General features: G+C 41.6%; 1 protein-coding gene across 1 annotated transcript in view; it reads right to left on the reverse strand.

The window, feature by feature from the left end:
* Positions 1-475: 475 nt before the first annotated feature.
* LOC139532090 (cholecystokinin receptor-like) overlaps positions 476-12,829 on the reverse strand; it is a 37,644-nt gene continuing 25,290 nt past the window's right edge. The window contains exons 3-5 of the mRNA XM_071329224.1: positions 9,698-9,959; positions 5,913-6,040; positions 476-5,489 (exon numbers count right to left, since the gene is read on the reverse strand). Coding sequence (XP_071185325.1) covers positions 4,915-5,489; positions 5,913-6,040; positions 9,698-9,959 — 965 coding nt within the window. The 3' untranslated portion in view covers positions 476-4,914. The remainder of the gene's footprint in view (positions 5,490-5,912; positions 6,041-9,697; positions 9,960-12,829) is intronic.

Consider the following 12,829-nt stretch of genomic DNA (forward strand, 5'->3'; position numbering starts at 1 on the left):
CCATCCTATTGCCTCTGACCACAGAACATCAGCCATCGTTTTCCTTTCATTTCCATACGATTCTGCATTCAGCCAGGAAGTGATCAATTGCGCATGTCCGACATTTGTGTTGGTCTGTCTTGTCCCTTTGGTTTGCACAGCAGCATGTCCTGGATGAAGAATATAGTTGTCACTTGATGTATAAATTGTCAGTCTGGTTTTGTGTGCAAGATTACTTTTCAATCAGGTTTTCCATCTCCCATTCTCCCTCCATCCGAGACACACTGGCACTGTCATGCAAAACCAAGCTCAACTCTGAATGAACTATCAGTAAAGCCACTATCATTTAATACTGTCTTGAATCAAGTTCTCATTTGGACTACATTACATGCATTACACTGTCAATGCGAATAACAAGAAGGAACAGAGCAAAGAAAAACAGCGATAGATCCTTAACTAAATAAAAAGCATGCATCACCAGACTAAGAACAAATGATAGACGAAGACAACAAGGCAGTTTAATCATGTATTGTAAATTAATAAAGTCCCCTAGGTAATTTAGTTGGTGCCACATGTGGTACCTTGAAACATACAAGACAATTACTGGAAAACGAGGCGAGACCAAGGTTGTTTGTCCATGGCGCCTGCATTTTTCTTATTTTAACACCTATTTAAGAAGAGAGACATGGAGTTTATCCTGAATAAATGCTCTCACAGGAACAAGTGACATGTTCACCTTGTCTAGGTCCATTTCAATTTTACATTTTCATTAAGGGTGCTATGTTGACTTTAGAGTTTCTGGAATCAGTCACAGACATTTTAACACCAGGGTCTCATTCTCGGTCCCATTTCCGATTCCCAGGAGCCATTTCTTCAATTACATTAGAGAATTGTGTTCGAGTTTTTATATCTTGGAGGATAAGAACCTATTATCATTAAAATCCTATTTGTAGTTATTGTTGGCTTTGCCCTCTTAGCTCCAACCATATCTAGCAATAAACAATTGCTCTTACAAAGGCAGGGGAAGGTTTGTAATTTGGGGAAAAAATTTACAAAATATAGAAATAAAAATATTTTTTAAAGAAAGACCGATTTTTAGTCACAACGTTGTTGTGAATGGTTGTTCCTCTTCTTTATGGTCCTCATACGTATAACATTTGTGAAGCTGACACCACAAGTGAGAGACACACCACACAATGATATGTTTGCTATTCATACCGTGTGTAAGGACGAAGTTTAGATTAACACTAATTAAACAGAGTATTAAAATGGATATTGGCTTTGTGGAACCGGGACAGAAGATCATAACAATATGAACAGATTGTAGATTAACAAGGTAAAATTGAGGCCAGGGAGAGCAGCAAACGATACTAAGTATGGTGCATGCTACTCTACACTGATCAGCGAAGAGAGAGACAGCCAAGTGATGAATTCCCAGTAACACTTTACACAAAGCCTGCAGTTATAATGCATTGTAGGGCTCATAATACTTATAAAGCATTACACCAACAGGCAGAGTGTTACCGAATTCCCTTCCAGGCGTTTGTCATACCAAGATTAAGAGACACCTATGATTGAACAATGTCTTTTACAAGGTATGTGCGAGTTTATGCATGTGCCCATTGGTTTTAAATAATCCCCTAAAGTCTATGTGACATACCGTTATTGAACACAGACCATAAGCACATCACAGCAGTGTCTCTATTGCCATTCATATATTCAACACCTCTCTGCTGAGAGAGAAAAGGTCTAAGGGGGCTAAGGTTAGGACATGGAAAGAGGCCTATTTTCATTTCCAAAGGGGAGAAAAAGTAAAGGTGAAACAGTGAGGGCATTGAAATTGTATAATTGTGTAATCATGCATAGGATTTAGCTCTGATCCTTTGTGTGTGTGTGTATGTGTGTGTGTGTGTGTGTGTGTGTGCGCGCTTGCGTGGAAATAAATAAGCATGTAATGTGTGGGGTTTCTGCACATTTTGGGTTTCATCAGTTCATTACTTAATTTGACTGTGTTATGATTAATCTAAGCAGTTCTGGTAAGACAGAGGCTGTCCTAATATGGACAACGTAAAGCAGCATAATCTAAATGGTGTCAGATCTTTGCTACACTGTGGATTGTTGGAAAGTATAGTGTATTACCACACACTAAAAGGAGGATTTAGTCCGTACCATGGCACAGTCAATAATACAGAGATATATCAGTATACAGCTATTTGTAAACAATTTTAAGATGAGGAAGCAATGAGATACGCATTGCAGGAGCTCTCCAAAATACAGCTGTTTATCTATAACCATAAAATGGACGTTTTGAGCATGTCTAAAGCTGAGCACGATCAATTTGCCTCTGCTACGGCTGGTGGGTGAGGACATGCAGAGTACACTGCAGAGAAACTCAAGCATGAAGGTTGACTTGGACTAAAACAGCTTTTCTGTACCATGTGTAGCCAGAACACCATTGAGCAAAGAGCAAGTTCACCTGCGGTACACAGACCAATCACATAATGCATGGATGGATCTGAAACATTGCAATGCAAACAGGTACATTGAAACATATTTTTAGCAGTAATTTTCCTTCTGACCATGAAAGAACAAAGCAAATACTTGCTACAGCAAGTACAACATGGTTTTTCATATGTTCAACGAGAGGATGGTAGATATACTGTGGCTGTGGTACCTTCCCTCAATAAAAAGCTTCAACAGCATTTCAGAGGAGGTAATAACTGTCTGTGGGAAACCTTACCGGATATTGGGAAACCTTACCGGATATTTCACACAAGATTTACATGTTTGCAATTGTAACATGTTCCATGTATTTGAAAGGACTTGATAACCTCTTTCCAATACATTTGAAATGTATTTAGGGAAAAAAGACTACACTCCAAACAAGCGTTTTAGCTGTTTGTGAAAGCAAAGGCGGAATAGAATGCATTTAACATGTTACAATTCGGGGCCTCCCGAGTGGCGCAGCGGTCTAAGGCACTGCATTGCAGGCTGTGTCACAACCAGCTGTGACCGGGAGTCCCATAGAGCGGCGCACAATTGGCCCAGCCTCGTCCAGGTTAGGGGAGGGTTTGGCCGAGGGGGCATTACTTGGCTCATCACGCTCTAATGATTTTTGTGGTGGGCTGGGTGCCTGCAGGCTGACTTCAGTCGTCAGTTCAACAGTGTTTCCTCTGACACATTGGTGCAGCTGGCTTCAAGGTTAAGCAGGTGGGTGTTAAGGAGTGCACTTTGGCGAGTCATGTTTTGGAGGATGTATGACTCGACCTTCGCCTCTCCCGAGCCCTTTGGGGAGTTCCAGCGACAAGACAAGATCGTAATTGGGAGAAAAAGGGGGTAAAATACGAAAATATGTAATAATTTAATTTGTGTTGAAATTAAATGTGCTATTGTGTAATTATTGTTTTTCCAACTAGTTTTAAACATATACTGTACATTTCCGGTAAGGAGCTATAAGACACCAACCACCAAGCTACTGTATCAATAGTCTTTGGGTGACAGATCTTCTATGTTGCCTGGTTAACCATCCACATCTCCAGCCAAATGCCACACCCACTAAAGTTTCGGAATTTTGCCTTCTTAAATGTGAACAATGTCAAACTGTTCTGGTTGGCCCTAGAACCCGATGGGTTGGGCCTATACATATCTTCACGTCAGCACAAACAACTTCTAGAGTAGTAGGTTCAGACTGATGTACGGAGGGATTGATAGACCAGCAAAATTAAATTCAGGATGAGTAATCAGACAACTTCTACACTGAGTGTATAAAACATTAGGAACACCTTCCTAATATTGAGTTGCACCCCCTTTTGCCCTCAGAACACCCTCAACTCTTTGGGGCATGGACACTACAAGGTGTCGAAAGCATTCCACAGGGATGCTGACCCATGTTGACCCCAATGCTTCCCACAGTTGTGTCAAGTGTCAAGTTGGCTGGATGTCCTTTGGGTGGTGGACCATTCTTGATACACACTGGAAACTGTTGAGCGTGAAAAACCCAACAGCGTTGCAGTTCTTGACACAAGGCACTTAAATCTTTTGTCTTGCCCATTCACCCTCTGAATGGCACACATACACAATGTTTTGTACACTCAGTGTATGCGGCCTTATGCTATCTTTTCCTCATTGTGTTATACAGTTTGGCATTGATTTATAAAAACAATAAAAAATACGAAAACATTTACATTACATATACAGCACACACACACATTTAAGCACTACATAAAATATAAACATTCCATTTTGTATTTGAAATACCTTATATGTTCAGGTAATCAGTCCTATAAATAAATTCACCCCCCTTGGATTTTTTCACATTTTGTGGCATTAATTTTTTTGTTATTGATCTACACAAAATACTCCATTGTTAAAGTGAAAAGAGAATTCTACAAATGTGTACAAATGAATAAAACTTAAATAACTAAATATAGTTGTTGCATAAGTATTCACCACCTTTGTTAGGCAAACCTAAATCAGTTCAGCAAATATTGTACAATCCAGGTGTGCAAAGCTCTTAGAGACTTAACCAAGATTACTCATAGCTGTAATCGCTGCCAAAGGTCTTTCTAACATGTATTGACTCAGGAGGGTGAATATTTATCAAATCGATATATATTACTGTTTTATTTTTCATTAGACATTTTCTTCCACTTTGACATTACAGAGTGCTTTGAGTAGATCGTTGATGAAAAAATGTAAATTAAATCAATTTTAATCCCAGTATGTAACACAATAAAACGTGAAAAAATCAGGAGCGAACAAGCAAAGAAATACACAAGCATTCTGTCGGTTGCCATCCTTGTTCACAACTACCTGTGTACCCACTGCTACAGCCCCCTGTGTTCCCCTATACAGGGTCCATATTAGGAAGAAGTCCTGCTGAGAATGAGGCTGTCCTAATATGGACACTGTACCCCTAGCCCCCTTCACAAAGAATCAGTAGGTACCCGCGGTGCTCACTGTGGTATAGCTGATCTTGGACATGGACAAAGGACCCATAGTCCCCGTCACTGTCATCTCATCATCCCCGCCGTTCCACCTCCCCCGGCGGCGCCGACAGCAGGGCGGACGGCTGTGGGCAAAGGTGGTGAGCAACGCCTTGCGGAAGCGTGTATTCATAAAACAATAGATAACGGGGTTGACGCACGCCGATGTGTAGCTCAATAGGTGGATGAACGAGATGGGTGCCCCCGAGAGGAGCCGGTGGGCTGAGCTGATGTGGAATGCCTTCCACGTGTTGGCCGTGTACAGGGGCATCCAGCAGAGGAAGAAGAGAATGGCAGTGACGATGAGCATGCGGATCACGTGCTTCTTGGCCAAGAGTTTAGCCTCCGAGGTATTGCTTCGAGGGTGCTCGGCGAACACTCTGGGTTTGGGAGGGGCCGGAGTAGGGGTGGTGAGGGTGGACAGCTCCATGGACGGTGGCTTCTTCGGTATCTGGATGTAGCAGCCATCATCGTCTGTGTCGTTGTTGCTGGTGGTCACGGTGGTGTTTACGCCATTCTTTAGTGCTGTGGAATGTACATGGAAGTATGTACGTGGGTCTGAATTGGGTGTAAGTGTGTAGGTGAGTGTAAGTGTGTAGGTTGAAGACAGAGCACATTACTAATAATAGAATGAGAAAAGAGTTGGTGACATAAGCCTGCATTGTGGGGAACATGCATTCACAAATAAACAGGCCTTATGAGAAAATAGTTACTGTATGAATGCAAAACCCTTATTCTGGCCCCAGCCTTATCATTGCCTGTTTTAAAAACCCTAATCCTAGCCCTTACCCTCATTTCTTCTGCCCAGCACAACCCTATTTCAAAACCCCAACCCCAATCCCTAACCCAAAACCTCAACTTCACTTATATAACTTTCTATTTATAAGAAACAAATTATATGTTCAATAATTTCCATGGCAGGAGATACATGTGGTGTAGGAGTCTTACCACTGTTCTCTCTGTTTTGGTCCAACTCAAACTTCATCCCCCGGTACAGCTCTCTGGAGATGAGTCCATAGGCAACAATCATCACAACCCCAGGGATGAAGAACAAGATTAAAAGCAACAGCATGTACCTGAGAAAGAAAGAGGGAAAGAGAGGGAAAATTAGAGAAAAAGGGAGGGAAAGAAAGAGGGAGAGAAAGATGGAGGGAAAGAGGGACATGAAGCCAGACAGGAAGAGAAAAAAGTGACTTTGATCATTGTGGTCATAAAATAACATTTCTATGGTGGTCATTGCATTTTTCCAATTATCTTCACATCAATCTGGATACTATCAACTTGGCCTTGTACAAAAAAAGTACAAATTCACTGTTGTTCATTCCACACACTTTGAGAATTAGTAGAGAGGAAGACTTTATTTTGCGTTGTGTGAAATTCTAATGGGTGCGTGGGTGTTTTCCTCTAAACATCCTCCATGGATGGTTCATTTTTCATCTCCCAACAGCCTTTGCAGCAGGTTAGGCTCTCATTCACTCATTCATTCATTAATGCAGCCTCTGATACTCAAAGCTTTTCATCAGTACTCACACATCAGGGATTGGGGGACAAAAGGTGACAGGAAGGAAGGACATACAGAGAGTTAGTAAATAGAGGTTAGAGGTTTCGGTTAATCTTTTGTTTAGTCTTTGATCCTTATTCTCTATAATATTTCTGTTTCACATTATTTGAGGATTCTTCATGACCGGCATCATTAGTAAGCATAATTAGACACGCTGATTCAATAGCCAATTTGGGGAGTAGCCCGTAATGGACTCAGTCCCTGACAGTCACTTAGTCCCTGTGACTGTCAGTCCAACACCTTAGCCATTACACCAAGATGCTTGGCCTCAAAAAGGTCACCAAAAGTACAAAAGTACTAAGGTCACAAGTTATATTTCAATAGCATCTTTTCTGAAGTATATTGTAATAATAAAAAAATGATAGGTTGTCACGTTCTGACCATAGTTCTTGTGTGTTTTGCTTGTTTTAGTGTTGGTCAGGACGTGAGCTGGGTGGGCATTCTATGTTGTGTGTCTAGTTTGTCTGTTTCTATGTTTGGCCTAATATGGTTCTCAATCAGAGGCAGGTGTTTTGTGTTGTCTCTGATTGGGAATCATATATAGGTGGCTTGTTTTGTGTTGGGGATTGTGGGGGGTTGTTTCCTGTCTCTGTGTTTTGTCTGCACCAGCTAGGACTGTATCGGTTTGCCACATTTTGTTATTTTGTAATTGTTGAGTGTTCACTGTTTATCGTCTTCATTAAATATGTTGAGCACCAACTACGCTGCGTCTTGGTCCGATCCCTGTTACACCCTCTCTTCTCGTGAAGAGAGGGAAGGCTGCCGTTACATAGGTATTATATTGTGTGTGCTTGTTGATGACATCTACTGTCACCACTGCTTTGATAATTTTTTGAATATCAATACAAATTAAAATATAAATCTGATTAAAATGAGTGTGCCTGCCATTGTTAAGAGAAATAGTGCATTCGGAAATTATTCAGACTCCTTCCCTTTTTCCACATTTTGTTAGGTTACAGCCTTATTTTAAAATGGATTAAATAACAGAAAATACTCAGAAATATCAATAAATCCTCAGAAATGTTTGCAAATCTATATAAAACAAATATTCAGGCCCTTTGCTATGAGACTCGAAATAGAGCTCAGGTGCATCCTTTTTCCATTCATCATTCTTAAGATGTTTCTACAACTTGATTCCACCTGTGGTAAATTACATTGATTGGACATGATTTGGAAAGGCACACACCTGTCTATGTGAGGTCCAACAGTTGACAGTGCATGTCAGAGCTAAAACCAAGCCATGAGGTCAAAGGAATTGTCCTTAGAGCCCCTAGACATGATTGTATCGAGGATACCAAAACGTTCTGCAGCATTGAAGGTCCCCAAGAACACAGTGGCCTCCATCATTCTTAAATGGAAGAAGTTTGGAACCACAAAGAAATGGAAGAAGTTCGGCCGCCCGGTCAAACTGAAGAATCGTGGGAGTAGGGCCTTGGTCAGAGAGGTGACCAAGAACCCGATGGTCACTCTGACAGATCTCCAGAGTTCCTCTGTAGAGATGGGAGAACCTTTCAGGACAACTATCTCTGCAGCACTCCACCAATCAGGCCTTTATGGTAGAGTGGCCAGACGGAAGCAACTCTTCAGTAAAAGGCACATGACAGTCCGCTTGGAGTTTACCAAAAGGCACCTAAAGGACTCTCAGACCATGCGAAACAAGAATCTCTGGTCTGATGAAACCAAGATTGAAACTATTTGGCCTGAATGTCTGAAGGAAACCTGGCACCATCGCTACAGTCAAGCATGGTGGCAGCATCATGCTGTGGGGATGTTGTTCATCGGCAGGGACTGGGAGACTAGTCAGGATCAAGGGAAAGATGAACGGAGCAAAGTAAAGAGAGATCCTTGATGAAAGCCTGCTCTAGAGTGCTTAGGACCTCAGACTGGGGCGAAGGTTCACCTTCCAACCGGACAACGACCTTAAGCACACAGCCAAGACAATCCAGGAGTGGCTTGGCTGGGCAGCAATATCACAGAGCTTGAGAGGATCTGAAGAGAAGAATGGGAGAAACTCCTCATACAGGTGTGCCAAGTTTGTAGCTCCATACCCAAGAATACTCGAGGCTGTAATAGCTGCCAAAAGGTGCTTCAACAAAGTACTGAGTAAAGGGTCTGAATACTTACGTAAATGTGAAATTTACGTTTTTATTTATTTATTTTAAAAAAATATGTTTTTTGCTTTGTTATTATGGGGTATTGTGTGTAGATTGATGAGGGGGGGGGGGGGGGGGAACGATTTAATCATTTTTAGAATAGGGCTGTAATGCAACAAAATGTGGAAAAAGTCAAGATGTCTGAAAACTTTCAGAATGCACTGTAGATCCCCAAAGGACTCTTGGGGTTGTAGTGTAAAAAAAAAAGAAGCTAAGTCTGGAGAGGTTTCAACAGGCTGCAATCAGTAAACAACTACAATTAAAGTAGTAAGGTCTGCAGAGAGAGAGCTTATTTAGTGTAAAAGATAAGAAGTATAGTCTGGAGGAGAGAGATGAGAGAGCTGTATTATGCTGGGGAGAACCCCTGGAGAATGTCAATCTTCCTTTAATTGCTCTGCTCCACAGCCTCTCTGTATGTTTATGGGCAAATTGATGAATAGTCGTCTGTGCCCAAACTTAACAGCAACAGTTTCTACAGAAAAAGCCTTGCCTTGAACTGCAGATGCAGATACTTGGGCAGTGGAGCTTTATTCTAGCTATATTACTAATCTTTAGAGTGGAATTACCTTCTAAAACTGCTTCGCTAGCCCTGAGTCAATGCGAACAAATCCGCCTAATAATATAATTGCTTTGCCTTAGATATTTGCTGTGGTGCTCCTAAATGTCCGGCTATGACGATTCTGTTCAGTCTTGCATGGGGAAGGCATTACTTTTAATATAAGTGAAATATAATGAAAACAGCATGAAACGCTTCATTGCTTCCCTGATCAGAAATGGGAGGGGAAACAATTTATTTTGAAACAAATCTATTCAATAAAAGCAATCAAACATAAAAACAGACCGAACAAACCCAAGACTCTTTTTTGTACAAGGGACTGGCAATCTATGTTCCTTTGATAACTGCTTACTTTGAAAATACCACTCGAGAACTGACTTAATTAGCGTCAGGAAACTCAGGGACCGGTCAGAAACCAGTTCTGACCACTGCACTAGAGGTCTCCAGTCAGAAACTCACTCACCACGTCTGTTCCACCCAACCCCTTGGCCATTCCAGGCGGCACATGTGTCCCGTAGTTCGGTCGGGTTTGGGGAAGGACTTGAGGTGGCTGAACACTGGGTAGGGCACCATCATGACCAACGACAACACCCAGATGGCGGCGATGACCCGGTAGGCATGGGAACGTGTCTGCCACACCCGCGACTTCAGCGGGTTGCAGATGGCGCTGTACCTCTCGATCGCTATGGCAACCAGGCTGAAGGTGGAGATGCTGACGGAGAGCCCTATAGGAATGCAGGGAAGGGGGAGGGGTCAATAAGATAAATTAAAATGACTGTATCAACAGTGATCAGACCTGGGTTCAAATAGTACTTGTTTTCTGTCTGGAGTGCCAGATGGACGGGGTTTAAGCTTTTGAGACAATTCCATTGTCTCCATTGAGCAAGGCAAGTTCAAATAAGCAGGACAAATATTTTAAAGGAAACAAATACTATATTACCAGGTCTGATAGTGATAAACACCTTCCATGTATTTGAGCAGGCTTGACACGTCAGAGAGATGCTCGTAGGCCACCAAAAAAGTAAAGACAAATGGTAAAGCCTCTTTAGCTTATCATTAAGTAAAGACACGAAGTGCATTACATTTCAGAGAAATAGCCTCACACCGATGGAATCACACCCTTGTCGTTATGTCCTGCTCAGTGTTAGATCTCTAAATTGCATTATAATACCCAAGGACACCCTTGTAATTGGTTTCAAACTTGAGTGAAAACCCTTTAGTAAAAAAATCTTCAACCCAAACTGTGTGTTGCCTACATGAATATGCATGAAGCTCCACTGAGGGAGTGCACTCAGACAAAGAGCTGGCAGTGAAGACAAATAGCATCAATAAAGGCATACTGTACATGCATTAAACCGGCAGCCATTACCCACCTCTTGAGAATCCCTTCAATATATTCCACCCACTAATCCTCCCTCCTTAGAAAGATCCACAACTTCAATCCCAGACCCACCATGAGCACTCTGTCTTGATATGACTATCATTAATGTGATTATGGCTATTTTATCAAATCAATTAACTATGTTTCATTATTACGTGATTCAATTAATCATGTAACAACTAACTCATTAGTAACTTGGGGCACCACAGAAAAAGTTTGTTTAATGAGTTACCGTTTCCCGAATTAACTCAAGAATATATCAGAATATATCATTATTATTATTACCTCACATCAGTCTCATTCTAAACATTGTTGACGTCAAATCTGCACAAACCCTAGTTGAAATGATGATCCAGCGATACACAAATTGGCTTAATTATATATTTTCTAACTAATTACACAGTGTAACGGTTCTCGTCCTCTTCGTCTGAGGAGTACAAGAATCGGACCAATACACAGCGTGGTAAGTGTCCATTTTAATTTATTAAAACTGAACACTGAAAAATACAAAATAACAAAGTGAATAATACCAAAAACCGAAACAGTCCTGAAATGTGAAACAAACACTCACAACAGGAAACAATCACTCACAACACACAATGAAAAACAGGCTACCTAAATATGGCTCCCAATCAGAGACAACAACTGACACCTGCCTCTGAGAACCATACTAGGCCCAACACATAGAAATCTAACAACAGAACAAAACATAGAAAAAACAACATAGAATGCCCACCCCAACTCACGTCCTGACCAAACTAAAATAGAGACATAACAAAGAAACTAAGGTCAGAACGTGACACACAGTATTACATAAACACACACACAGGATAGATTATAGGTTGATTACTACAATAATGCAATGAAAAGTCCCTGGTGGACTAACCCGGTATGACGGCTTGTTACACAATTAAAGGGAGGGGCAAGATAAAGAGAGTGGGAGAGACAAAGATAGTGGGCTGATACATACATGTAGAAACTATGCTCATGAGAGTAAATACTTTGCACATAAACAACTGCTCATTCAAAAATAACAATATACAGGAACACAAGTCTTTCTGTTCACCGGACCTAGAATTCCTCAAAATCAAATGTTGTCTGTATTATCTCCTACGAGAATTCTCGTCGGTTATTGTCACTGCAATGTATATCCCCCCCAAGACGACACCACGGCGGCTCTCAAGGAACTCCACAGGACTCCATGCAAACTGGAAACCATATATCCGGAGGCTGCATTTATTGTAGCTGGGGATTTTAACAAAGCAAATTTGAGAACAAGGCTACCTAAATTCTATCAGCATATCGATTGTAGTACCCGAGCTGGCAGAACACTGGACCACTGCTTCTCTAACTTCTGCGATGCATACAAGGCCCTCCTCTGCCCTTCGTTTGGCAAATCCGACCTCGACTCCATTTTGCTTCTCCCCCCCTCCTATAGGCAGAAATTCAAACAGGATGTAACCGTGACAAGAACCATTCAACGCTGGTCTGACAATCAGAATCCACGCTTCAAGACTGTTTTGATCAGAGAATAAAATAGATTTATACGCTGTTTCACTGCATTTAACAATGGAAAGATGACCGGGAATACGGCCGAATACAAACAGTGTAGTTATTCCCTCCGCAAGGCAATCAAACAAGCTAAATGTCAGTATAAGGACAAAGTGGAGTCGCAATTCAATGGCTCAGACACGAGACTTATGTGGCAGGGTCTACAGGCAATCACGGACTACAAATAGAAAACCAGACACGTCACGGACACGTAAGTCTTGCTTCCAGACAAACTAAACACCTTCTTTGCCTGCTTTGAGGATAATACAGTGCCACCGACGTGGCCCGCTAACAAGGACTACGCAACCCCCCCCCCCTTCGCCGTGGCCGACATGAGTAAAACATTTAACTTCTTATGGCTGAAGGTGCAGTATTGAGTAGCTTGGATGAAAGGTGCACAGAGGTGCCCAGAGTAAACGGCCTGCTCCTCAGTCATAGTTGCTAATATATGCATATTATTATTAGTATTGGATAGAAAACACTCTGAAGTTTCTAAAACTGTTTGAATTATGTCTGTGAGTATAACAGAACTCATATGGCAGGCAAAAACCTGAGAAAAAATCCAAACAGGAAGTGGAAATTCTGAGGCTGGTCGATATTCAACCAATATCCTATTGAAATCACAGCGAGATATGGAGGAGTTTGCACTTCCCACGGCTTCCA

This window comes from Salvelinus alpinus, chromosome 10, assembly GCF_045679555.1.
Source record: "Salvelinus alpinus chromosome 10, SLU_Salpinus.1, whole genome shotgun sequence".
Taxonomy (NCBI): Eukaryota; Metazoa; Chordata; class Actinopteri; order Salmoniformes; family Salmonidae; genus Salvelinus; species Salvelinus alpinus.